Here is a 25456-nt window from a genome sequence, read left to right on the forward strand (position 1 = left end):
AGAAGGATATCATGCTTGGAAAAGTAGAGGGTCAGTGAAAAAGAGGAAGACCCTCAATGAGATGGACTGACACAGTGTCTGGGTTCAAACATAGTAATGATTATGAGGGTGGCACAGGACAGCGCAGAGTTTCATTCTGTTGTACATAGGGTCTATATGAGTTGGAACTGACTCAGTGTCACCTAACAACAAATGCCAAGATTGCATTAATTTTGTTATCTGTAATAAAATTCTTGTTCCTCCCAAAATCATAGCAAATTATTAAAATTGCTTTGTGGGGAGTACAAAGTTAAAGAAATCAAATTTGTTTTACAAAGATATTTGATGCAGTTAATTTTTCTCTTGCTGTTTTGATTCCAGACTTTAGATAATAACAATTAAAAAACTTGTAAAGAGAACTATTCTTTCCATTTTTTCTTTCCTTGTCAGTGAATCCTCAAACCTAGAATATGCCTTTACCTGTCCATTCTACACCAACTGTCTGATCTGTGTTTTATCTTATATAATGCAGTCTAGCAGAGAATACACTCAGAAATAAGACATTCTTTTGAGACAAATAAATACATCACTCTTCTTGAGTGCTTTTGCCTATAACTGCAGAACAATGGGTGTTTTTAATCTGGGCTGATCTTCAGCTAGTGCATGCGGGCATAATGGCTAGTTTCTATTCTGATTGGTCAAAGCCCATTCCTTAACCAAAAAAACCCATTGCCATTGAGTCGATTCCAACTCATAGTGACCCTGTAAGGACAGGATACAACTGCCCTGTAGGGTTTCCAAGGTTGTAATCCTTATGAAAGCAGACAGCCACATCTTTCTCCCTTGGAGTGGCTGGTGGTTTCGAACCACTGACCTTTTGGTTATGAGCTGAGTGCTTTAACCACTGTACTACCAGGACTCTTTTGCCCATGCATTACAGGTTTGTAAATATTTTGACATTTATCCCTGCTTGAATTGATGACCTTGAAACTCTATGCAAACTTTAAATACCTTCTGAATTATCACAAATGATTAATTTGTTCTCAGGCTAATATTTGACTTGTGTATAAATTCCAGGTCTTTGAAACCTGGGAATTGGAGATAAGTAAGTACTCTACTAGGAGCCTGGGTGGCACAATGGTTAGGCGCTCGGCTGCTAACCAAAAGTTTGGCGTTTATGTCCACCAGAGGCTCTGAGGAAGAAAAGACCTAGCAATCTGTTCCTGTAAAGATTACAGCCTGGGAAATCCTATGGGGAAGTTATACTTGGTGTCATATATGGCCACAATGAGTCAGAATCAACTCAATAATACACGACAACAACAGGTACTCTACTAGTCACCTGTGATTCCTGTTTCCATCATACCCTAAGTCCAATTCATCAATAGATCTTATTGTCTGTAACCTTTAAAATATTTTCAGATTCTCACCTCTTCTCACTGCATTTACTCTGTTACCATAACCCAGTTCATATTGTCTATTTCCTGAACTGTCACCAACACCTTTAATTCACCTCCCTTCTTCCAAACTTTCCTCCTTTGGTCTGTGTTCCAAACAAAAGGCAGAGTCAACCTTTAAAAAAAGAGGCTTGATCATATCTTAATGGCCTCAAAGTCCTTCCCCGCCCTGATCTGCGGTCTCTATCTCACCCTGCATGTGCTCTGTTAGGGCCCTGTCAGCTCCAGCCACCCTGCCTCCTGGCACACTTCCTACTGGAATAGGACCTCCCTGTAGACAGGAAGGAAACTTTGGTGGGGTAGTGGTTAAGTGCTACAGCTGCTACCCAAAAGGTCGGCCTTTGGAACCCACCAGGTGCTCCTGGGAAACTCTATGGGGCAGTTCTACTCTGTCCTACAGGGTCTCTATGAGTCGAAATTGACTCAATGGCACTAGGTTTGAGTTCAGTTTTTGGTAGACAGGAAGGTTTTTTGTTTGGTTTCCTCCTGTATCTTCAGCACTAAGAACTTTACCTGGCACACAGGAGTTTCCTGAATAAATGGTAGTTAAATAAGTGAGTGAATCAGGGCATAGTATTCTCAGTCATTTCCTTTGAATAAACTCTCTTTAAAGATAGGAAGCTGAATCTTTTCAGCTTTTTTCTATTTGTTCTTCTTATCAAATGATAATATTATACATGATACCATACTGAAACAAAAACAATAAAAATCATTTTGGTACTCCCCTGTAAAAACTTAAAATTAAAAGCAGACAACATTGACAAAAGACTTCAACCAATATTAAGTAAAATTAAGTCATTAACTTTTAAAGTATTAAAAAGAAAGGAGATAAATATGAATAAGAAACCATTTAATTTTACTGCGTAAATGAAGAGACACACCAGGTTCCTGTGTGCAAAGATTTTGTGTCATCCTTTTAAAACACAGGCAGTCCCTGGTTTATGAAAGTCTGACTTACAGACAAATCATACTTGCCCTTTAATGTTATGTCAATTTGCCCTCACTTTGAAATGATTAAACCAACCTCTACTCGAAACAAATTCTTCATCACAATCACCTTCACGTGCTGCATGTGTAGCTTTTAAATCATTGGAAAGGCTTCCAGCCTCTTCTTGCACTGAAGTAAGGCTCAGTAAGAACTCTATGGCCCTGTTCCGACTTACCTACAAATTCAATTTAAAGACTTAAAGACGCAGTAACGGATCTCATTTGTAACGTGTAGACTGCCTGTAAACAGATGTATTAAGCAGACTTCCAATGGGAACTCATTTTCTTTTAAACTGGCCTTCCCTCATCACCCAGCCTAAAGTGCCCTTCTCACACTGGTCACTCCATATTGTATCTGCTTGTTTTATTTTGTTAGAGCACTTACCACTTTCCAGAATTATCTTGTTCGTTTTGTTGTCGCTGGTCGTGGTAGGGGTTGTGTTTATGTTTTTATTGTCTGTTTTCACCCACTTCCGTGAGGGAGGAACTTTTTCTGTTTTCTTCATGTCGGTTTTCTCAGCATGAGAGCAATCCTTAGGTACACATAAGCATTTGTGGAATGAATGAATAAAGCAATATTCAAAACTTGCCCCAAGTTTTTTCAAAAAAAAAAAAAGAATTATAAAAAAGTGTGTTTCCTAAACGATAATAGAAGATACTCTAATTAAAACAAGATGACACTGGCGTAAATGGATGAACAAAAAGAAAAAAGAGTGCAGACTCAAGGATATTTTAGAAATTAATATAAGATAAAGGTGTAGCATTTGAAATTATTGGAGAAAGAATGATGTATCATATAATCCTAGCATAATTATCTATCTTCCTTGAACAAAGTTAGAATTGTGTCACGCAATATTTAAAAAAAAAAAAAAAAGGAGAAAAATGTAAAAATATTGTTTGTATAACTTCAGGGTCAGGTTTTTTTTTTTTTTTTTTAAAGCAAGACAAGAAAGCCAAAAGGCACAAAAGATAATGACTGATTTTGCCAAATAAAAATTTAAAATTCTGTAAGGAAAAATTCCCCATAGATAAAGGCAAAAAGATACATATGACCTGAGAGATCATATACAAAGAGTTCCTATAAACTGATAAAGGGCCCACAACCTTATTAAAGTTGGTAGCAGTTGTGAAAAGCAAAATTTGAAACAGAAGAGGGAAATGCAAATGTCCAGGAAACATGAAAAGAAGCCATGTAAGGTTTATCAGGCATCAGTTTGGCCAAAATTTAAAACACAGATAACAACCAGTGTTGGAAAGCATATGGAGAAAGGGACATTGTTTCTTTTAATTGCTGGTGGAAAACTGGGAAGTAATGTGTTGTCTTCTATTAAACTGTGAATGTGCGTATCATTTGCCAAGCAGTCCTGCACTGGGGAATCTGTCTGACACAAATAAAAGCCTTGCAGAGAGACGTAAATGTACAAGGATTTTTACTGAAGGATGCTTGTGTGGGAGAAGAAACTAGTACTTAGATGTGGATGAGTAGGAGAATAGTTGAATCATGATGTTTCTACTCAGTGGAATGTTATACAATTATTAAAAAGTTATTACGTCTGTTTTCTTGATTTGAGGGATTATTCATTACATATTATTAAATGCCTCCAAAAAAGTTTCAGAGAAATGTTTATTCTACAATTTACATTTTAAAAATTTAAATAGTATATATGGTTATATATCGTCTTGGACGAAGTACAACCAGAGTGCTCCTTAGAAGCAAGGATGGCGAGACTGCGTCTTACATACTTTGGACATGTTGTCAGGAGGAATCAGTCCCTGGAGAAGGACATCATGCTTGGTAAAGTACAGGTCAGTGGAAAAGAGGAAGACCCTCAACAAGGTGAATTGCCACAGTGGCTGCAACAGTGGGCTCAAGCATAACAACGATTGTAAGGATGGCTCAGGATCGGGCAGTGTTTCGTTCTGTTACGCATAGGATCACTATGAGTCGAAACCGACTCAATGGCACCTAACAACGACAACAACATGGTTATATATACTAGAGAGTGTGTATTTATAAGCATAAAGACATGTGGAAAGAGACATACCAAGCCATTAAACAGTTGTTATGTCATCAGGAGTAATAAACGGGAGGCAACAGGGAAGATTATTTGTCTGTTTTCCCTCGGTGGCACAAGTCATTAAGTGCTCAACTACTAGCTGAAAGGTTGGCATTTCAAATCTACCAGAGATCCCTCCGAAGAAAGTCCTGACTATCTGCGAAAGTCCTGACTATCTGCTTCCGAAAGGCCACGGCCTTGGAAACAGGTATCTGTGGAGTGTAGTTTTACTCCGCACACATGGGGTTGACATGAGTTGAATTGACTCAATGGCAGCTGCTTTGGTTTTGTTAAAAAAAAAAAAAAAAGCTACTTTTTTAATTAAATAAAAAATCTGATAAAGTTTGTTAAGCAATTAAAGTAAATATACATTATATGACATTGGTGGTTTGGTTGTAAGCACCTGTAAATACCATATAATGTAGGAAAGCAGAACTAATATTTCTGTATTTGGTTGTAGATGTCTTCATAAAGGAAACAGCATGTCTCACTAGGTGAATGTGTCAATATTTCTTCTGTTAATCTACTCAGAGTTTGGAAGTTTGGAACTTGAGCTTCTTTACTCAGCTCAATTAAAAACTTGGTATTCTAAGAAATAATTACTGGAAAACCAGATTATGAAATAAATCATTCTAGACAAAAGCAGACAATGCTTCCTTGTTTAAAATATTATGTTTTTCCTGTTTTACTCTTTGTAACAGCTGGTTATATATCCTACAGGTAAAGACCTTACTATGGCTAATGTAACTGTGTCTTCTTAAAATTGATTTTTTTTTTTTTAACATGCTTGCACTATACACATTTGAAACAAAGATTGTCATTTCTTTTTTTTATTTCAGAACGCTTTACCGTGTACAGCTCTAAAAACCTGAGACAAGCATGGAATAAGTAAGTCTTCATATAGATTGCGCTCACGCGTGCTATCTTTCTCTCCCTTTTAGTTTTTTTTCTTTTAATTTTTAAAACTGTCTTGATAAGTGTGTCATGTTATTCATTCATGCATGTGTGTAACCATTAAGCAATTATGAAACTGTAACTGTGTGCCAGACACGTGGTTAGCCTGAGCCTACACCATGTAGGCCTACACCAAAAACCATGTGAGTTTTTGGTTTCCAGAGTGATGTAGCATCATTTTAGGGTTGTACATTCTAAAATCTATCATGGTTCATCTTGGTGTAACTGAATTCCAAGAAAAGTTTTAGAATCAGGAAAATGCCATTTGTTAAATGTATTAAGTGGCTCCTTAATTTAAATAATGTTGGTGACAAACTTTGAACTAGATAAAATTGATATTTCAGATTTTGTCAGTTTATCTCTGTCCCCCCCGCCAGCTTTATTAGGAAGCGAGGTACATGCATCACTGAAAGTGTACATCACTCCATTTGTTTAATTTCTATTCTCTGATTTGAGTTCGTTGAAATGTTTTTAGTTACTGGTTCTGAAATTTGATTACATTACTGAAGATCTGGCTTTCACAAGTTCTTCAGGGGTCTATTAGTAAATCATTGAAAGTTGGAAAGCAGGGTAAGCAAGTAACCCTGGTTTAGTTGTTGGTTTTTGGTTTGATCACGTTTCAAAGGCCCTGTGGTGGCACAATGGTTAAAGCGTGTGTGTCAGAATAGATCTGTGCTCCATAGGGGCAGATTTTCCAGGAGTAGATAACTGGGCCTTTCTTACAAGGCACCTAGATGTCCATAAATGAGCTTTTAACTTTGAGGGCAATAAGAATTCTCCAGAATATGATTTTCACAAAATAAGAAAGGTCTTAAAGACACCTTCTAAGAACATAGCATTTATAATTTTTTTTTAATAAAAAATAAAACCTCAAGTAAGTAAAGAGGTATTACATTTTTATGTGAGGCTTTTTTAATCAGTTGGCAGAATTGTAGTTAATATTTTTTTTAATCTTTACCACCTACATATGCTTTTTTTAACATTAGTAATCAAAGTCACTTAATAAACTCAGTCCTACCCTTAGATTATTAAATATTAATGCTGAGCTTGAGGAGAGATTTTGAATGTGTAAGCATGAGTTGTTCAGAACTAAGCTATTTTTAAGTCTTATTTTTTGTTGCTTTAAGGGTTTATTTCAGAAAACACTAAATAATAAAATCATCACTAAAAATATTAAAATGGTACTTTCTGGTAGTCCAGGGTTAACTATTGAATCCTTAGAGCCACACCCACAGCCTCCAGCCAATTCGAACCCAATGTAATTTAGAAAGAACTGAGAATTCGGAGACATTAATTACATTATTGACTTTTCCTCCAAATGGACCTGTGACCTTGCAACCACCATTGACATTTTAACATCTCGCACGTTCAGGAGCGGGATCTAGGTTCGGAATAATTACATTCGAACCCTATTAAACAAGTGCTAGCTTTCTCCATTGCAGCTAGATAATTTGTCTGTCTACAGAACAATTACTGAACTGAAGCAATTGGTAAGCTGTCTTGTACAATGGTAATAGGTTCATAATAAAGTGAACTAATTTACAAGAACTAATTTGAATTCAATTTAAATGGGTTAATCTGAGTGGGATAAATAAGAAAGTAAGTGGCTGTTCAAAATTAAGTAGCAATGCTTTTAAAAGTATGTATTAACCCAGCTGCTTAAAGCTAGTGGACGTATTAACTGACCTCAGAGAATAGGACTTTCTTGAGAAAGGAACCCTTAAGGCCCTTTGAATGGTTTTAACGAATGACTCGATTTATTTCGGCGCCAAGTCTGCCCTAGGTAACACCCATGCAATTTTCAGACTTCATTTATATAAGTAACCGTGGTCATGATTTTGTCTTTTGAAAGATTTTTTAGTATTCTGGGAAAACAAAGCAGTGATGGGGGAGAACTATCAAAAGACCCAGCAGATATCCAAATACAAAAGGATAATATGAAGAAGAAATCTTAATTATAAGATTCAGAATAGTATTATATTAATACTAATATTCAGAATAATATTAATAAAGAAGAGAAAGACCTTTTATTCTCTTATACTGGAAGTACATGATCCATATGGGTTCTTCCTGCTTAAAGGGGGTTTTGGATAAAAAGGAGACAAATCCTAATTTTATAAAAACATGCAGTGTTTTCTTACTGCTTTAAAAATTTCGGTTTGTTTCATTGGAGTTATAAAGACTCTCCTTATTTTTCTTCCAAATCTCTCTATTTATAGTTGTCTGACATTGGCACATATGCGCAACGAACCAAGAATTTTAGCCACTTAAAAGATCTTTTATTATTTTGGCTAGAGAAGTGGTCATAGTATATGCTCTCCAGCAAAGTTAAGGATGAGATTCCAGGAACACATTTGCTTGTTTTGGAACTTTTTAACAGCTGAACAATTTTGGAGGCTTGAAAGTAGCAAATAGAGAACTGAGGATAAGCCATCAGAGTCACAGAAGACAGCCCTGGAAAGTATAGTCAGATCGGGGCTGGTAAAGCAAAGCCTGTCCACACAGTTGACTAGGTATAGGTTAACCTTCTCCTGTCTGCTCCACCCACTTCCTCTAAGAAAAAAAAAAAAGTTCTACTTATATTCCTTTTTCTTACTTAAATACAGCTGGACTTCTCCTAAGAATTTATAGTAGTTAATACTTTACAGTGTGTCATCAATACAGAGACATTGTTATGAAGCTACCTTTACAGTAATGCAAAAAAAATGGAGAAGAAGAAAACAGTTGCTTATGGATATTCAAATGTCCTAACAGAGTCACAACCCTAATGTAGGAGATTTTGAAATGTTTCCTAACTTCCTGTTCTTAAACTTCCCTTAGAATATTTTATCCAATTCAATGTTTAACTTCCAAACATATTTTAAGGATGACTTGACTAGATAGTTGTGTTACGTGTGCATAAAACAATGTGTTTAACACTATAGAGGAACGACATAAATTTCACTCTGTATATATATGTTGAAGCACTTGAAGTACTTATTGATGAAGATCAAAGACTACAGCCTTCAGTATGGATTATACCTCAACATAAAGAAAACAAAAACCCTCATAACTGGACCAATAAGCAACATCATGATAAATGGAGAAAATATTGAAGTTGTCAAGGATTTCATTTTACTTGGATTCACAATCAATGCCCAAGGAAGCGGCAGTCAAGAAATCGAATGACATATTGCATTCGGCAAATCTGCTGCAAAAGACCTCTTTTAAGTGTTAAAGAGCAAAGATGTCACTAAAGGACTCAGGTGCGCCTGACCCAAGCCGTTTTGTTTTCAGTCGCATCATTTGCATGCAAAAGCTGGACAATGAATAAGGAAGACTGAAGAAGAATTGACACCTTTGAATTATGGTGTTGGCAAAGAATATTGAATATACCATGGACTGCCAGAAGAATGAACAAATCTGTCTTGGAAGAAGTGCAGCCATAATGCTACTTAGAAGGGAGAGTGGCGAGACTTCACCTCACCTATTTTGTATATGTTATTAGTAGGCACTAGTTCATGAAGAAGGACGTCATGCTTGATAAGGTAAGGGTCAGCAAAAAAGAGGAAGACCTTCAACGACATGGATTGCCACAGTGGCTGCAACAATGGGCTCAAGCATAACTACCATCATGAGGATGGCACAGGACAGGGCAGTGTATCGTACCGTTGTACATAGGGTTGCTATGAGTTGGAACTGACTGGACGACACCTAACAAAAACAGGTAGTTCTTTACTGTATTTTTTACTGTATTTTTCTTGTTATCATATCTGTAGTGTTCCATTAAGATTTAAATCAGTTCCTTTTCAAGAAGACCGAAGGTCCTGTTTTCCACTCTGCCTTATTGTTCTAAGTTGAGCTAAAATTTTAAAAAATAATGTTGTATGAGAAAGTGAGGTAGAGCTTTCATTTCTTTGCCAGTTATTTGGCAATACGAGAGGGATGTAAGAACACTGACACTAGGAGAGGCAGTTGAGTTGAGCCAGTTCTTTAAATCATCTTTCTCCACTTCCACTTTTTTCAGTGTTGATCCTTTTTGTTATAAATCTATTTACTTCAGAGTAACAGTTTCACTTCATTTAGTACCTGGAAATTTTTTCTCACAATATTTTCAAAGTTTTTTTTTTTACATCACTTTTTTAGAGGTGAGCTTGGCAAGTGGGGGTGACAGACTCACACTAAAGATGACATTTTGGAATCTCAGCCTCTGAATCCAAAGGGTGAGCCACAGTTGTTGACTGCCCAGCTCTGCGAATTTGAATCCAGCATTAGAGGCTCTGTGGCGTGTAGCTCCTCACCACATCCTGCTTCCTTGAGCATGTAGTTTTCAACACATGAGCGTTAGATTCAATCAGGTCTCTTGCCCCTGACCTTGGACACCCACATACGGTATTTTTTGGAAGCCCTAGAAGCTCACCTGTCTGCTTGACAGTTGTAGGTTCAGAGTAATTTCTGGGGACATTTGTTTTAATAAAAATGAACCTTAGTTCAGTTACTGAAAAGTAGTATGTGGGTGTGATGTTTATCAAACCTACTAAGTCCCCATGCCATCTAACAGAGCAGTTGTAGGAAATCACAGGTTGGATTCTTAAAAGGAAAAACCTGTTGCCATCAAGTCAATTCCGACTCATAGCAGCCCTACAGTACAGAGTAGAAGTGCCCCCATAGAGTTTCTAAGGAGCAACTGGCAGATTTGAACTGCCAACCCTTTGATTTGCAACTGTAGCACTTACCCACTACGCCACCAGGGTTTCTATAAACGGAGAAAGAGGACCTAAAATAGAAGATGCTTTCCAAGCCCTGCTGGGAGTTCTAGAGTTCCTCAAAGAAGACAAAATAAAGGTCTGTCCAAAGACGCCAGTTGTGGCAGCTATCAGGAGGACAAAGAGAAAGCTATCCAAGAGAAACTGACATATTGCGAGGGCCCAACCCTGATTACTAGTAGCAGCAGCATCAATTTGATGACATGCAATGTTCCTGGTCAAAGGCCTGACATATACTCATTGCTCCGTAAATGATCACCAGTGATTGTGATGGGTGTGGAGTGGTAATTAATAAGTGAACAGCAATACAGAATATGCTTTCATATATATTGTCACATCCTCACATCCTTACAGCAATCTTTTGAAGTAGTCAGGGCAGATTTTATTATCTCTCTTTTTTTTTTATTATAGATTAAAAGAAAATGCTGAATTCAAATGCTATTGAAAATTGTAATGCATAATGTGTGCCCCACAGTGAGTGTTATGAAAGAAATACTATTAATTGGTTGCTGTTGTTGTTAGCTGCCATCAGTCAGCCACTCATTCGTGGCAACCCCACACTCAACAGAATGAAACACTGCCTGCTCCTGCACTATTTCCATGATCAGGTGTGGACTGGACCATTGTGACCCACGGGATTTTCATTGGCTGGTTTTTGGAAGTAGATGGCCAGGCTTTCCTTCCTAGTCCATCTTAGTCTAGACTTTCCACTGAAACCTGTTTAGCATCATAGTGATACTCAAAGCTCTACCGATAGACAAGTGGTGGCTACATGTGAGGTGCACTGACCAGAAATTGAACCCAGGTCTCCTGCATGAAAGATGAGAATTCTGCCACTGAACCACCAATGCCTCATACTATTGATTTAAAAGCCCTTATATTCATGTGGGTTTATCCATATATGATTTTATTTTGTTCCCACTACAGCACCGTGAGGATGTGGTTGTGTGGATGGCACAGGACTAAGCAAAGTTTCATTCTGTTATACGTAGGGTCTCTATGAGTCCCAACCATCCCTACGTCACCTAACAAAAACAACAGCAGCACTGGGTAGGGAGATCTCTTCTGGAAACTGAGGTCATTCCTGCTTCAGAATTTAGGCAGCAGGAATGCTGAGACAGAGTGGAAATGTGGCTTCCTCTCTCCTGGGGAAAATAGTGTTTGCAGCAGACCGACCACCTGCATCGTGGACTCGGCTGCTTCTGCACCACTGCTATGTAATGCACCATTAGACTAAAGGCTGGGTTTGTGGCCATCTAAGTGCAGAGGTGACAGGCCTGCCAGCCACTCACACAAGCTCTGCTAGTGAGACTTGTCACCTTTCCCACCACTCCTGCTGCCCGGGGAGTTGATCCTCCATCATTGTGTGTCATTGCCAGATTTCTTGTCCACATGTTTCTTTTTGTAGCAAAGAATTCATCGTCATTAGTAATCCCTCGTGATGGCCAAGGGAAGGCCCCATGCCATTTGTTATCTGTCGGGCGCAAGTTTTTTGTTCCCCTTACTAACTGGCAGTATGTGCCACCTGTGGGAGTTGGCAACAGCCGTTGTTTTTCATCCTTTCAGATTACGTATTGTACTCCTCATCCAGGAGGACACGCTTGTGGAACAGCTAATACCTATCTTCTGCCATTCCACCTATTAAGGAATAAAACATATGCTTCTGAAGTGGCACAGAGCTTCTGGGAACATCTGGGCTACTTGTTTCCCTGAAAGGAGGACAATAGAATTAGGCTTTCTTGAACTCTTTCTCAAAACAGATTCTGGAAAGATGAACTAAAACCCTTCTGCTTCTCCTAAATGTAAAGTGGTATGTTTTGTTTTCTGTTATTGCTGTAACAAATCACTACAGATTTAGCAGCTTAAAGCAAGGAAAATTTATTATCTCACAGTTGTGTAGGTCAGAAGTCTGGATGAGCTCAGCTGGCTTCTCTGGTCTGGGTAGGTAGGGCTGGGCACTTATCTGGAGGCTCTGGGGAAAATCTGCCTTCAGGCTATGCAAATTGTTGACAGAATCCAGTCCTTGTGGCTCTAAGACTGCCTCTCGTTTCCTTCCTGGTGTCCACTAGGAGGCTTCCTCAGCTGCTTCAGGCCGTCTGCATTCCTTGTCATGCTGCCTCTTTCTCTTTCAAGTGAGCAACAGCAGTAGAGGTGTCCTCGTGCTCCAGATCTCTCTGACTTGCTTTTGTGCCACATCTCTTCTGCCTCCAGTTTGAGGAAGTTCTCTGCTTTTAAAGGCTTATGCAATTAGTTTGGGCACACCTAGATAATCCAGGTTAATCTCCCTCAGTTAAGGTCTGTAAGCTTCATTACATCTGTGAAGGTGCTTTTGCTAGGACACTAACCTATTCACAGGTTTTAGGAATTAGGATGTGGATATCTTTGGAGGCCATTCTGCCTACCATCAGTGGGTGATGAGTCATAGTGTGAGGCAGAACGGAGGGGGGCAAACCCAGCTCCAGGCAGGCCAGACACATGTTTTGCTTGGGCTCTGGCCCGTCAGATAACAGCCATAGGCCTCAGACTCTGTTGGGTCCACATTGCATGGTTCACAATAGGTACAGTAGGTATAAGGAAGAAACCATCTTCCAACCCTAGCGGAGAGAAAAAGAGTTTGTGTTCAGGAAGGCTAGTGGTCTCTGAGGTAACTGAAAGTTTGGCCTGGCATTTCTGTGCTGCCTAGATTAGTGCTATTCAATAGAATTCTCTGCGTTGATTTAAACGTTCCGTTTCTACACTGTCTAGTACAGTAGCCATTAGCTCCAGGTGGCTATTCAACACTTGAAATGTGGCTAGTTTGACTTAGGATCTGAATCATAAGTTTTATTTAATTTCAAGTGGCTTAAACTTAAATAGCCACATGTGGTTAGTGACTATCGTATTGGGCAGCACAGCTGTTAGATCACCATATGGAACGTACTTTTTTTTTTTTTTTTTAATGTGTTTACAAGTATAATACAAGTGTGGGCGTCTGGAACTTTGGAAACATGAAGCTAAAGGGCCCTTGCATTTTGCACTCAAATGTCTAGAGATCTGCTTTTTATTTTTCCTTCTCACCCCTATTTTGTGTGTATGTGTATAGTAAAATTATAACAAAGAGTTTGCCATTTTAACCACTTTTATGTATACAATTCAGTGACTATTTACATTTGCCTTGTTGTGCTACCATCACCACTATTCACCCCATCTTTTATTTGTAAATACTCTGAGAAGCTAATGGCTCCGGAGTCTCCAATAAGTATAATATATCCGCAGGGGGAAGAGCAGAAGTATCAAAGAACATCAAGTAGGCACTCCCTCCCCACTGCCTCCCCTCCAGAAGCCACGCTGTTCCCTCCTGAGGGGCACTGCCTGTTGCAGGCGTCTCTATGCCTTTCTCCTTTTTGTGTTCTCTCTCTCTCTCTTCTGTTGGGAACTGTTAGGGGTTAGACACACAGCTCTCTACCCTTTTTGAACTCCCTTAAGAATTCACCTCTCTGCTGTTGTTCCCAATCCCCTTGATCTCCCCTAACTCTACTCAGAAAATATCGTAAAGGCTCAATTTCTCTTCACCACATAGATGCTACTGAGAGGGGCTCCTTTTTCTAAATAAGCCTCCCAGATGGAGAGCCAGGTCGTCCTCAGCAGGCCCCTGTGGATACATATATTAATTCTTAGGCATCAGAACACTGAAAATTGCCACATTTTAGACAGTGAAGTATAAACAAAAATGCAGAAGGTTTTACTGCTGTTTATTGATAAGAAGCATTAGATATGTGATCCCTTTCCTCAATACTTATTTGATTCATTCTTGTTTGTTTAATCAAATATTTATGAATTTGGTGAATTATCTGCCTCAAAATAGGGATGAACGTAAGAAGTCACTGGTAAAAATGATGACCTTAATAACAATATCATCCTCAGTATCCACTGCCACCCTCTTCACCTTTTACTTGTGTTGATTGTCATGAAAATTAGGGCTGGACAAGGGGTGTGGTGGGGTCAGAGCAGAGCATCCCCCCTCCTCATAATTTGGGTAATCTTTTCTGAAACTAGGGTTCAGCTTACACCCATTGTGAGGATACAGTAAATAGACTATTTTTATTGACACACACATCTGACATCTGCTGTTTACCTGGCAGTGTTACTGACCTGAGAATACAGTCACTAAATACTTTTGAGGAGGAACCCTGGGAGCACAGTGATTAAGCACTCAGCTGCTGACTGAAAGGTCAGTAGTTTGAACCCACCAGTTGCTCTGTGGGAGAAAGATGACAGTGTGCCTTCTTAAAGATGATAGCCTTGGAAACCCTATAGGGTAGTTCTACTCTGTCCTATAGGGTTGCTGTGAGTCAGAATTGACTTAGTGGCAATGGGTGAAATATTGTTGATATGCATCAAGAAAAAACAGAAAATATGGAGGGAGGCTGCACCAATGGCAAGAAAATGCTTGAAACCAGCATGATCTTTGTTATCAGACGGGTCCAACTCCAATCTCAAATCCACTACTGAACCATATAATGTTCAGGAAGCTCACTAACCTCTCTGAGCCTCAGTTTTCCAATCTTTAAAACAGGGATATGAATAACTCCTTGGCAGGATTATTGTAAGGATTAAATAAGGCATGGATGTAAATTACCTGGCATCTTATCAAGCACAGACCTTTGGCAAATGTTAGTTCACCTCCCTTCATTTTTTAGCACCCCTGCCCTTCCTTGTCAGCCAGAGCTTTTCACTCAGTTCCAAATAAGCAGTTGTCCTTGAACACAAATACCACTTCTGTACAGAGTCCCCAGACATCTTCTGGAATATTCCTTATACCTTTCTAGGTACATATTCTAAAATGCTTGGTCACCCAAATCATTTTTTTTTTAATACTTTTTGTGTAAAAACAAGATCCCCGCTTCCCCCAACAGTTTCTTCCTAAGAGTGAGATGTTAACAGATAGCATTGTAGATAATTAATGTAAAACTGTGATTTATCCTAAGTCGGAACACATCTATTAGACAGTTTTCCTAATTGGATTGAAAGAAACCTATAGACAAGTCACCAAGTTCAAAGACTCATTAAATCTCTTCCTCAGATGCGATCTGTGCATGGACTACTTGTTAAACCTAAACCAAGTGTGTAGGGTCTGGTGTCCACTTGACTAGGTGGTTTTAATGGTTAGACTAGAAGAAACTATTCTTGCTATTCACAGTGTTTAATGGGGAGTTTAGACGATTTATCTCTGGAAACACTAAAAGGAAAGGCTGAGTGCATGGCCTTGGTGCACCTGTCACCACTAGGTGGGGAGGAGAATGGGCAGAGAATTCCAAAGGTAGTTGGTCTTTTCTCTCAGACGCTGAACCAAATCATACCGTGAGGCAGAAATTGCATATTAGATTGTTACATCCTTCGCGGTAGTGACTTTCACAATAAATTTTTATTATGTCTTTAACAAAAAGAAACATACAAAAATGCCTTAAGCACACACATACACAGTCCCCAAGTCAAATATTTTCTGTCTTATTTGAAAGAGCATTTTTAGGTCATTTTGACATTTTGGGGGTCTCAAGAAAATCTAGAAGTTTACAATGGAAGTTTCATCTACATATATATACATACACACACATATATATATATATGGATGTTCTTGCTCAGACTACAAATGCGATATAAATGATTAGAAATGTTAACACAAATGGATCAATATTCTGGTCCTAGTTGCGCTGGTATATAGCATATCTTTGTGTATCCGCATATGAATTCTCTGCTAGTCCTCAGCTGTATTTAATCCCTCAAGACTTGATATACAAACATAATGCCAAATACAGAACTTCCCTTAAATTATTCAAATCCCCCAATAAGTGATTTCCTAGTCTTCCTGCAATGGAAAACATTTGATCATAAATTCAATTAAATCAGCCATCTTCTTTGTGATGTTTGTCCAGCTAAATCCTTTAGTGACTAAACCAGTAAACATACCAGCTGTGTGTGTGCACACGTGTGTGTGCGTGTGTTCATTTGTGAGTGTGTGTGTTTGTGCCATGACTATTGTGAAAGAATCGATTTGAAGTAAGAATGAAGGATAGTTCTCATTTCTTAGGCCAGATTTTTGACCACTTCGTTGCTGGCAGCTTTAAAAAGATTAAAGTCTTAGCAGAGGCAAAATCATGTATATTCTTCATATGCTTTGGCTTCTATTTCCCAACTCAGTGCTGAATTTAAATATATTGAGTTTTAAATCAAAATTGATATACTCTGGAGATGTTAGTAAAAGCCGTCAAACCGCATCAACCATTTTTCCTCCTCTTTCTTCAAAACCCTCTCCTCCCTGCTTAAAACAAAGGGAAATTGATTGTTGGCATACTTGTAAGTTTCTTGGAGAAAATGCAATGATAAGACTATAGCATTATTTATGATTTCTTATATGTATACCTGCTGAAGAGGTATGATTTAATAACCCAAAAAAACCCAGTGCTGTTGAGTCGATTCGGACTCGTAGCGACCTTATAGGACGGAGTAGAACTGCCCCATAGAGTTTCCAATAAAGGCTTATAAATGTTGCCTCTCATCTTGATCCTAAAGCCTTTCAGATCCACAGATATAATCAGCTGCCTCCCTTCTTGTTCATCACACCTTCACAACTGATCCTATTAATTTGGATATGACTGAACTCTTATTTATACGTATCTGTACGTGTGTATGTATCTATATGGCCTGCAGAGGGCAGCATGTTCTGGGGAAAAAAAAAAGGGTTAGAGGACAGCTGCTTATCTCCATAAAATATGCAAGATAAGCAGCTCACTTTTTTTTCCCCCTTTAACACAGCAAATAAAATACCTCTGATAGAAAAGCCAAAACTGCCTCATGTTTTGATTGTCTGCTCCCATCTGCCACTTCAGGTATCTGGATGGTGAATATTTTCGTGAATCGGTTCAGCTACCTTGGAAGCTACTTAATTAAGAAGGATTACACCAGGTTCCTTGTTTTTGCCTCCAAATGGAACTGCATGCATCATTTTATTTATGAAGATGAATTCAAAATGGGATTTTCCATTTGCCTGTAATTTTTTACCACCCTGGCTAGGGTTTAGAATTTGAGTCGAAGTGTACCTCCAGTTCTAGTTTTATTTGGTGATCACATGATGTTTTGCTCCCCTCTCTTAGAATCCTGCTACCACACATCCATTACTGTTAGGTTGTGACCCCTGAAAGGATTCTGTTGTCTCTTATTTTCCTAAGGAAGTGAAAAACATTTCCACAAATCTTCCAGCCACTGTGGACTAGAACATCTTTGTGACCAGCACATCTTTGATGTAAATTCCTGACCCTCCTCTTTTCAATAGCCACATTCATTTATTTTCTCATTCCAGTCTCTACTGCCCGTATCAATACTCAATCCTCCTGGTATATAAACTACATAATTCCTTTAAAACACTTTAGGAATTTCTAGAAGCTTCAGTAAATCTCTTAAGGATATAGAGCAGCACCATCCAGTAGATCCTTAAGCAGTGGTGGAAACGTTCTCTATTTACACTGTCCAGTACTGTGACCAGTAGCCACGTGTGGCTATTGAGTAACTTGAAATAGCTATATCAAAAAAAAAAAAAAAAAAACCTTTGCCATCAAGTCAATTCCAACTCATAGCGACCCTATAGGACAGAGTCAAACTGGCCCATAGAGTTTCCAAGGAGTGCCTGGCGGATTCGAACTGCTGACCTTTTGGTTAGCCGCCGTAGCCCTTAACCACTATGCCACCGGGGTTTCTGGATAGATATATATATGTATATACACACATATGTATGAAACAGCTGTTAATATCAGCTACAATAAAGCTTATTTTTGTACCATTTATTCTGGGAACTGAATATTAAATTTCATTTAATTTTCATAAATTTAAATGCCACATGTGGCTAGTGGTTACCAAATTGGGCAGTGCAGAATAGAGCATGACTTCTGATCAATATAAAACAATTTTTGCCCAGCATATATTGTCAGGTGGACTAGGTTTTGCAGCTAAAAATCTACTGCCCAGGCTTCTATTTTCTGACTAACTTATTTTTCATATATGTCTGAGCTTAAATCCAAATCCTCTGACTCTGCCTTGGGATTTACTTTATCTCAGAGCATGTAAGAGATTTTCAGTTTTCAAATTTTTTGATTTTATTGAATATTGAACATTCTCTTTTGAATGTCCAGAATGGAGTTTCAAAGCATGGCACTTTGGCAGCACTGATTTTGCTGGGCACTGTCTGTTTCACAGTCTAAGCTCAGTCAGCCTATTTATATCTAGTGTTTTCTACGGATACAAGCCAATTAGGAAATGTGCTAATATGCGTCAGGCTGTGTATTTCAATATGAAACAGCTATTTACATCTACTACAATGAAGCCTATTTTTATACCAGCTGTTCTGAAGTGAGAAACCCTGGTGGTGTAGTGGTTAAGAGCTATGGCTGCTAACCAAAAGTCAGTGGTTCGAATCTACCAGGCACTCCTTGGAAACCCAATGGGGCAATTCTACTCTGTCCTATAGGGTCACTATGAGTTGGAATAGACTTGATGGCAACGGGTTTGGTTTAGTTTTATTCTGAAGTGACCTAATATTTTTTTTTAATGTTCTTCTAAGTTCCCGAGTAATCAGATGAGATTTGTTTTCTTTCATTTTTGAAAATACTCCCATCTTTACACACGTTCTGTTAATGCATATCCTCGGTTTCTACATTATACTGACACTGTTGGTTTTAAGACATAAGCACGCTTTCTTTAAGGGTATGTGTCACGTACCTGTCTCATGTTAAGGACATGCCTGAAAACACCCTTACCTTCATACACCTGGAAATTATAATTAGTTGGACCCCAGATGACACTAAATGTACATCTTTTAAATTATTTTTTCATTTGTCTTTCTTTGGCTTTAGTTACAAAGATAGAATTAGTGCTCAAGAAGACAAGCAGCTCTAGCAATTATGTCAGTTTTAAGGTTTTTTTAAGCCATGGATATGGCGTGGCACTCTTACATTACAATTCATTTTCTATTAAGAGCCAGATGGCGAGTTAAAGGCAGATGACACTTCCAGGAGTAAAAGAATGTGCAGCTCAAAGCTTGTGCTCAGTTTTAGTATAAGACAGTCTCAGCCTTTTCTCTGCTCACTATCAAGCCACTCTTCTCAGCTCCCATGCTCCCAGGTCCACACCCTCCTCCATATGATGTGCATTTTTTGTCATAGAGAGAGGCATGAAAGGCTGGTTGGTATGTCACATTATTCTTTAAGAGACCAGCCTCTTGGAAAAGACTAGGGATTCCCATAGCACAAAGAATGACAGAACAAAATGGGGAGGGATCGTGACATTCTTGTCAATGCTTTCTTAGTAAGGGGCTTTAGGACTGGAATATCATGCAGGAAGCCAGTTCCCTGCCTTTCTGAGATTGGTAGCCTTTCTGTTAAGGGACATATGAGTTCTCTGCAGAGAAATCATCAGACTGAAGTCTCTGTAGTGTAGCAACTACTTCTGTGTTGGGAATAGCCATTTGCAAACTCCATTGTGCTTTAGGCTATTTAATAATGGTCACATAATCACATGCAGTTCACATAGATATACAGAGAAAAAATGAAAGCTCAAAGACAAGGGCATGGAATTAGAAGGAGAATGCAAGGTACCAGTTTTTACTTCTTAACTCTTCTTCATTACATAGTTAGAATGAAAAAAATATATATTTTTTTTTTTTACACCCTGCAAATTTGATGCTAAAAATCACTCCTTAAATTACATGTTCTAATATAGGAGAGAATGATGTCTTTTGAGACAAACGTAAAAAAATTTTATGAAAATTTTTAAAACTTTCCTCGGAAGGGTTCTCATATTCGTACCACACATAGGGTAGAATAAATTATTTTCCACATATCGACCTGCAGAACCAAAACCAACACAATGAAAAATGTTTTCTTCATACTAACTTTACCATTAGCCCCTGGCCACATAAAGAATTACAGTAAGTCCTTCCCAACTACAGGTTGTAGACGTCATTTTGCTGTTTCTGCAGCTCCAAGTACGCTGGTTCAAATGTTTGTGAGTCGCTCTGCTTGGGGACTCTGTTAGTTTTCCCATGGTTGCCGTAACAAATTACTACAAATTGCGTGGCTTAAAGTAACAGAAATTTTATTCTCTCAAAGTTCTGGAGGTTGGAAGTCCAAAATTAAGGTGTTGGCAGGCCCGTGCTCTCTCTGAAGGCTCTAAGAGAGGCCCCTGCCTTGCCTCCCCCAGCCTCTGGTAGCCCCAGGTGTTCCTTAACTTGTGGCAGCGTAACTCCAGTCCCTGCCTAAATCTTCACGTGACCATGTTTCCTCTGTGTTCATCTGTGTCTCTTCTCAGAAGACATCAGTCATACTGAATTAGAGCCCGTCCAGCATAACTTCATCTTAATGTGATTACATCTACAAAGACACTATTTCCAAATAAGGTCACATTCACAGGTACCAGAGGTTAGGACTTCAACATATGCTCTTTGAGAGGACACGATTCAACCCACAATAGGGTCCATTTGAACAGAAGGTTTGGGAGGGAGGAGGAGAAGGATGGGCAAGAAGAAGACATGTTTTTGTGCTGTGGCCTTGATAAATCTGGACATGAGCACCTTGTTGCCAGCTAGGCACGAGGAAATCAAGACAAATAAGATGGGCCAGGAAAACAGGAACAAATCAAGCTGAGCCATAAAATGAAGAAAACATTGGACATTTAGAAAGAGGAACAAATGTAGCAGGAGTAAAGGGGGAACTGGCAGAGAGGACAGTATACCCGTTTGTATGTGTCACAGCAAAACACATTCACAAAAGTCCCCTTAAGAATTAGGAGGTGGATCCTGAAATATATCTAAAAAGAATATTTCTAATTTCCTGCATATAAAATAATATTGAAAATGTTTTTATTTCTGGTACTTTATCATCTCTATCATAGTTTTTTGTTTTTTTATTGGAGCCCTGGTGACTCAGTGGTTAAGAGCTTGGCTGCTAACCAAAGATCAGTAGTTCAAATCCACCAGCCACTCCTTGAAAATGCTATGGGGCAGTTCTACTCTATCCTGTAGGGTTGCCATGATTTGGAATTGACTCCATGGCAGAGGGTTTGGTGTTTTTTTAATCATAGCAGAGCTGTCGTGGTACAATGGAGCACTGGTTGCACAGTGGTTAAGAGCTTAGCTGCTAACCAAAAGGTTGACAGTTCAAATCCACTAGCCACTCTTTGTCAACCCTGTGGGGCAGTTCTGCTTTGTCCTGTAGGTTCACTATGAGTCAAAATCAACTCAATAGCAATGGGTTTGGGCTTTTTTTGGTCGGTAGTGCAATGGTTAAGTGCTCTTCTGATAACAGAAAGGCTGTCAATTCAAACTCACCCAGTGAATTTACAGTCTAGAAAACCCTAAGGGGCAGTTCTGCTCTGTCATGTGGGGTCACTAGGCGTCAAAATTAACTTGACAGCACCTAACAATAATAACATCATTGTTTTATTTTAGGGAACATTTGAAAATATGTATGAGGTCGTATTGCATTATCTCAATCCTCATCACTTTGTTTTTTCCATTAATTTTTAAATCCTCCAATGAGTTGTCTTTTACCAAAGGATTTTCCAGGATATAAACTGACTTGAGAGAGAATATTACAATCTTATAAGCCTTATTTTTACTGCACTTAGTAGGATCAGCTTAATTTTTTACATGGGTACAAGTAGTGGAGAAGTGGCAGTGTTTATTATTAAATACCAACAGCTGCATTTGTTTATCGTGTGCATACATGTACCTCCCTGTATGCCAAATGCATTGTGTGCATTTTCCCGTTTAATCCTGAAAACAGCCCTCAAATAGTTTTCAAATAGGGGCATTTCAGCTTATTTCAAAAAGTTTATGTTCGTGTCTTCAATCACTTTGTAGCCTCAAGAGCAGATCTATAACTGTATATATTCCTCCTTTGTCATTTTATACCTTGTAGGGCTAGGACTAGGAGCCCTGGTAGTACAGCAGTTAAGTGCTTGACCGCTAACCTAAAGGTTGGCTGTTTGAATCCAGCCAGCAGCTCGGTGGGAGAAAAGGCCTGACAGTCTGGTCCCATAAAGGTTATAGCCTAGTTCTTCTCTGTCACATGGAGTTTCGATTGACTCTGTGCCACCTAGCAACAACAGGGCTGGAACTGGGATGCGGTAAGTGAGGCCTTTGCCTCAGATTCAAAATTTAAGGGAGTGCCAAAAAGTCTCAGTGATCAGGATGAATAACATTTAATGCAATATTTAAAAGTATCGAAAGATTGCTTCAGTCTATTCTATGCTCACCATCAAACTACCATTCACTAGCAACCATAACACCAGATCCAAAACCTCCTCCTTAAACACTAATGCTGGTGAGGTTATAGAGAAATGGGCCCATTCATTTATCGATGGTGGCATTGCAAACTGGTCAACAACGTTAAACACGTATTAAGAGGCACGAACCTATTCATTCATGGCACATTGAGGAGTATCGATTTACCATCATCTAAATGTTCTAGTGGAGCCCTGATGGTGCAGTGGTTAAGAGTTCAGCTGCTAACCAAAATGTTGGCATTTCAAATCCACCAGCTGCTCCTTGGAAACCGTATCAGGCAGTCCTACATTGTCCTACAGGGTCGATATGAATCAGAATCGACAAGATGGCAACAAGTTCGGTTTGTTTTTGTTTTTTCATAAATGTTCTAGTGCTGGGGGTTGCACCGACAAGGTTCCTGCTTTTATAAGCTTACCTTCTAAAGTAGGAAGACATAAACAAAAAACAAACGAGGTAATTTCAGAAAGTGGTAAGTACATGGAGACAAAGAACCAGGATGATGTTTTTGCAGGCTGTAAGCCATATGAAGGCTAGGATTTTGTCTGCTTTGTTCACTGCTGTATCTTAACACCTAGAGCAGAGCCTGGCATATTGTGAACACTCTATAAAGAAATTGTTAAAGAATGAAAGAGCTTAAGGGCAAGAGGATAGTGAGTGTCAGAGACTAAGATGAGATGAGATTGGAAAGTAGAAGCAAAGGCCAGGTGAAGAATGATCTCATAAACTTCAGCAGGAGATACTTAATATGTTTACGGAAAAAAGGCGGAATAAAAAAGTATATGCATACTGACATAATAACTGTAAAAATACGTCTGCAAACACTGACTGGAATGGAATATACAAAAAGAAAACAGTTGTTAGGTAGCAGAATTTTGAGTGATTGTTTCCTACTTTGCAAGCATGTTTACTATTTTGGCTGTATCATTTCAATAAGAAAAATAGAAAATTTTCCGTCTTACTCCACTCCCACTACAGCTGTCCTCTCATGGGTATGCAGTAAATACGAACTGCTTTTTACCTGTCCTTGAAGTCTTGTTTTCTCCTCTTTTAATGAAAGTTCTGGGTGCGGCAAACCTTATGCCTGCAAGTGCATTAAAAGGAGAGCTGTGTAATAATGTGAAATGTATCGTTTTTCATCATGGTGTACACAGTACAAGGGTCACAAATCTGAGTACATCGCTAGACCTTGGTCTAATATTAAATGCTGGTAGCCATGTTTTTGCATATGGAAGAAATTTGATAAAACTAGTTACATTATTAAGGGAATAATGAGTGGCAAAATGAGAATCATAGTAAACACCCCATTTGAAAAGAAAAGTGTGTACCCTCAACGGGATATATCCACTATGGATGTCTGCGTTTGTTGATTATAAAATCTTCTTTTTCTTCCCTAGAGGGAAAACAAAAAGCTAGTATGTCCTCAATATGAACTCAAGTCTGACTTTCATGAACTTAAGGAAAGCCTTTAAAATTCAGGTTTGGGAAGAAATTTCATCATGTGGGGAAGAAATTTCATCATGTGGGAAAAAAAAATGTATATAGTGATAAAGACAAAACTATATACTCATTCTGACCTATATATATAAGCACAACAGTATCTATTTGAGAAAAATTATCTCTTGATAACTGACTTATGTATTGTTTTTATTTTCTGTAATATTTCAAAATTTTCTAAATGCTCTACAGTGATCAAGTCTTTTATAATGAGAGAAAGATAAGATATAAATAGTGCATTTAAATGGGAGGATATAGAGAAAAGAGTATCAGCATTTGAGGCACCTAACATGCTCGGCCTCTCACTTTGTAAGATCTCCTCTTTGAGCTTCAGCTTCCTTGTCTGTAAAGGTTGATGGCCTCATTGGCCAAGTATATAGGATAAGGGAGATGACATGTGAAAAATATCTAGCACGTAATAATTGGTCAACAACCATTTCTTTCTCCTTTGCATAACTTTCCATGGTACTTAGAAAAAGGGTTCAGTTTGCTGGCTGGTCTTTTGTGATAATGAGGGGTCATATAGTTGGTTCAGTGTGCAGCCTAGAAGACATGTGTGATATGGAAGACAGATGGAAGGAAGATTCCTTGTAGGAGAATAAGCATTGTAAGGGGATTTGATTTTCTTCCTAAAGAGCATCCCAACTATTAATAGCTGTAATCCAATTCTTGTTTTAGACATAAGCACTCAGGCCAGTTCCTCTTTACATCTTGAGATGGTGGATTTGAATTTCCAGATGCAATGTCATAATAAGATCAAGAAATTTAAAGTTCCTAGCAAATAGATTCTTAAATTACCTTGAACTAAACTTCAGTAGCCCAATGGAATATTACACAACTGATATTCCTAACCAAATTTTCTTTCACATTGATTTAACTGAGAGAACTGTTTTTGTAATTTTCTTTAATCCCAATGCCATTTAATATCTTTAATCTACAAGAAAACAATTCTTTTTTTTTTCCCCAAGGAAACATTATCTCTTACTATATCAGCATACGGTATGTCTTTTGTCTTAAATGTGTATATATACGTGTGTGTGTATCTGTAATGTGTATATATGTGTGTGTGTGTGTGTGTGTGTATGTATATATATATATATATAAAACCAAACAATCCATTGGCATTGAGTCATTTCCAACTCATAGCAACCCTATAGTACAGAGTAGAGCTACACCATAGGGTGTCCAAGGAACAGTTGGTGGATTTGAACTACTGACCTTTTGGTTAGCAGCCAGTCTCTTAACCACTGGGCCACCAGGGCTCCATACACACACGCGCACGTGCACGCACGCACATATATTTACCTTTTTCTTATCTTGGTTCTTGTCCTTTCCATAAAGAAAGAAATGTGTGAGGAAAGAGTTCTATGGAAAGTTAACTGCACTGGTATTTTCTTCCTTTTATCATGCCCCAAGATTCACCAAAGTTGATATAAATTCACCATGCCTTCTTTAAAAAGCATAACAGCA

General features: G+C 38.5%; 1 protein-coding gene across 1 annotated transcript in view; it reads left to right on the forward strand.

Annotated features, from left to right (window-relative positions):
• The window catches only part of CDK14 (cyclin dependent kinase 14), a 687166-nt gene that overhangs the window by 525433 nt on the left and 136277 nt on the right, over window positions 1-25456 (forward strand). Inside the window, exon 12 of the mRNA XM_010587282.3 lies at window positions 5320-5368. Within this exon, the coding sequence (XP_010585584.1) occupies window positions 5320-5368 (49 nt within the window). The remainder of the gene's footprint in view (window positions 1-5319; window positions 5369-25456) is intronic.

This window comes from Loxodonta africana, chromosome 8, assembly GCF_030014295.1.
Source record: "Loxodonta africana isolate mLoxAfr1 chromosome 8, mLoxAfr1.hap2, whole genome shotgun sequence".
In the NCBI taxonomy this organism is placed as follows: domain Eukaryota; kingdom Metazoa; phylum Chordata; class Mammalia; order Proboscidea; family Elephantidae; genus Loxodonta; species Loxodonta africana.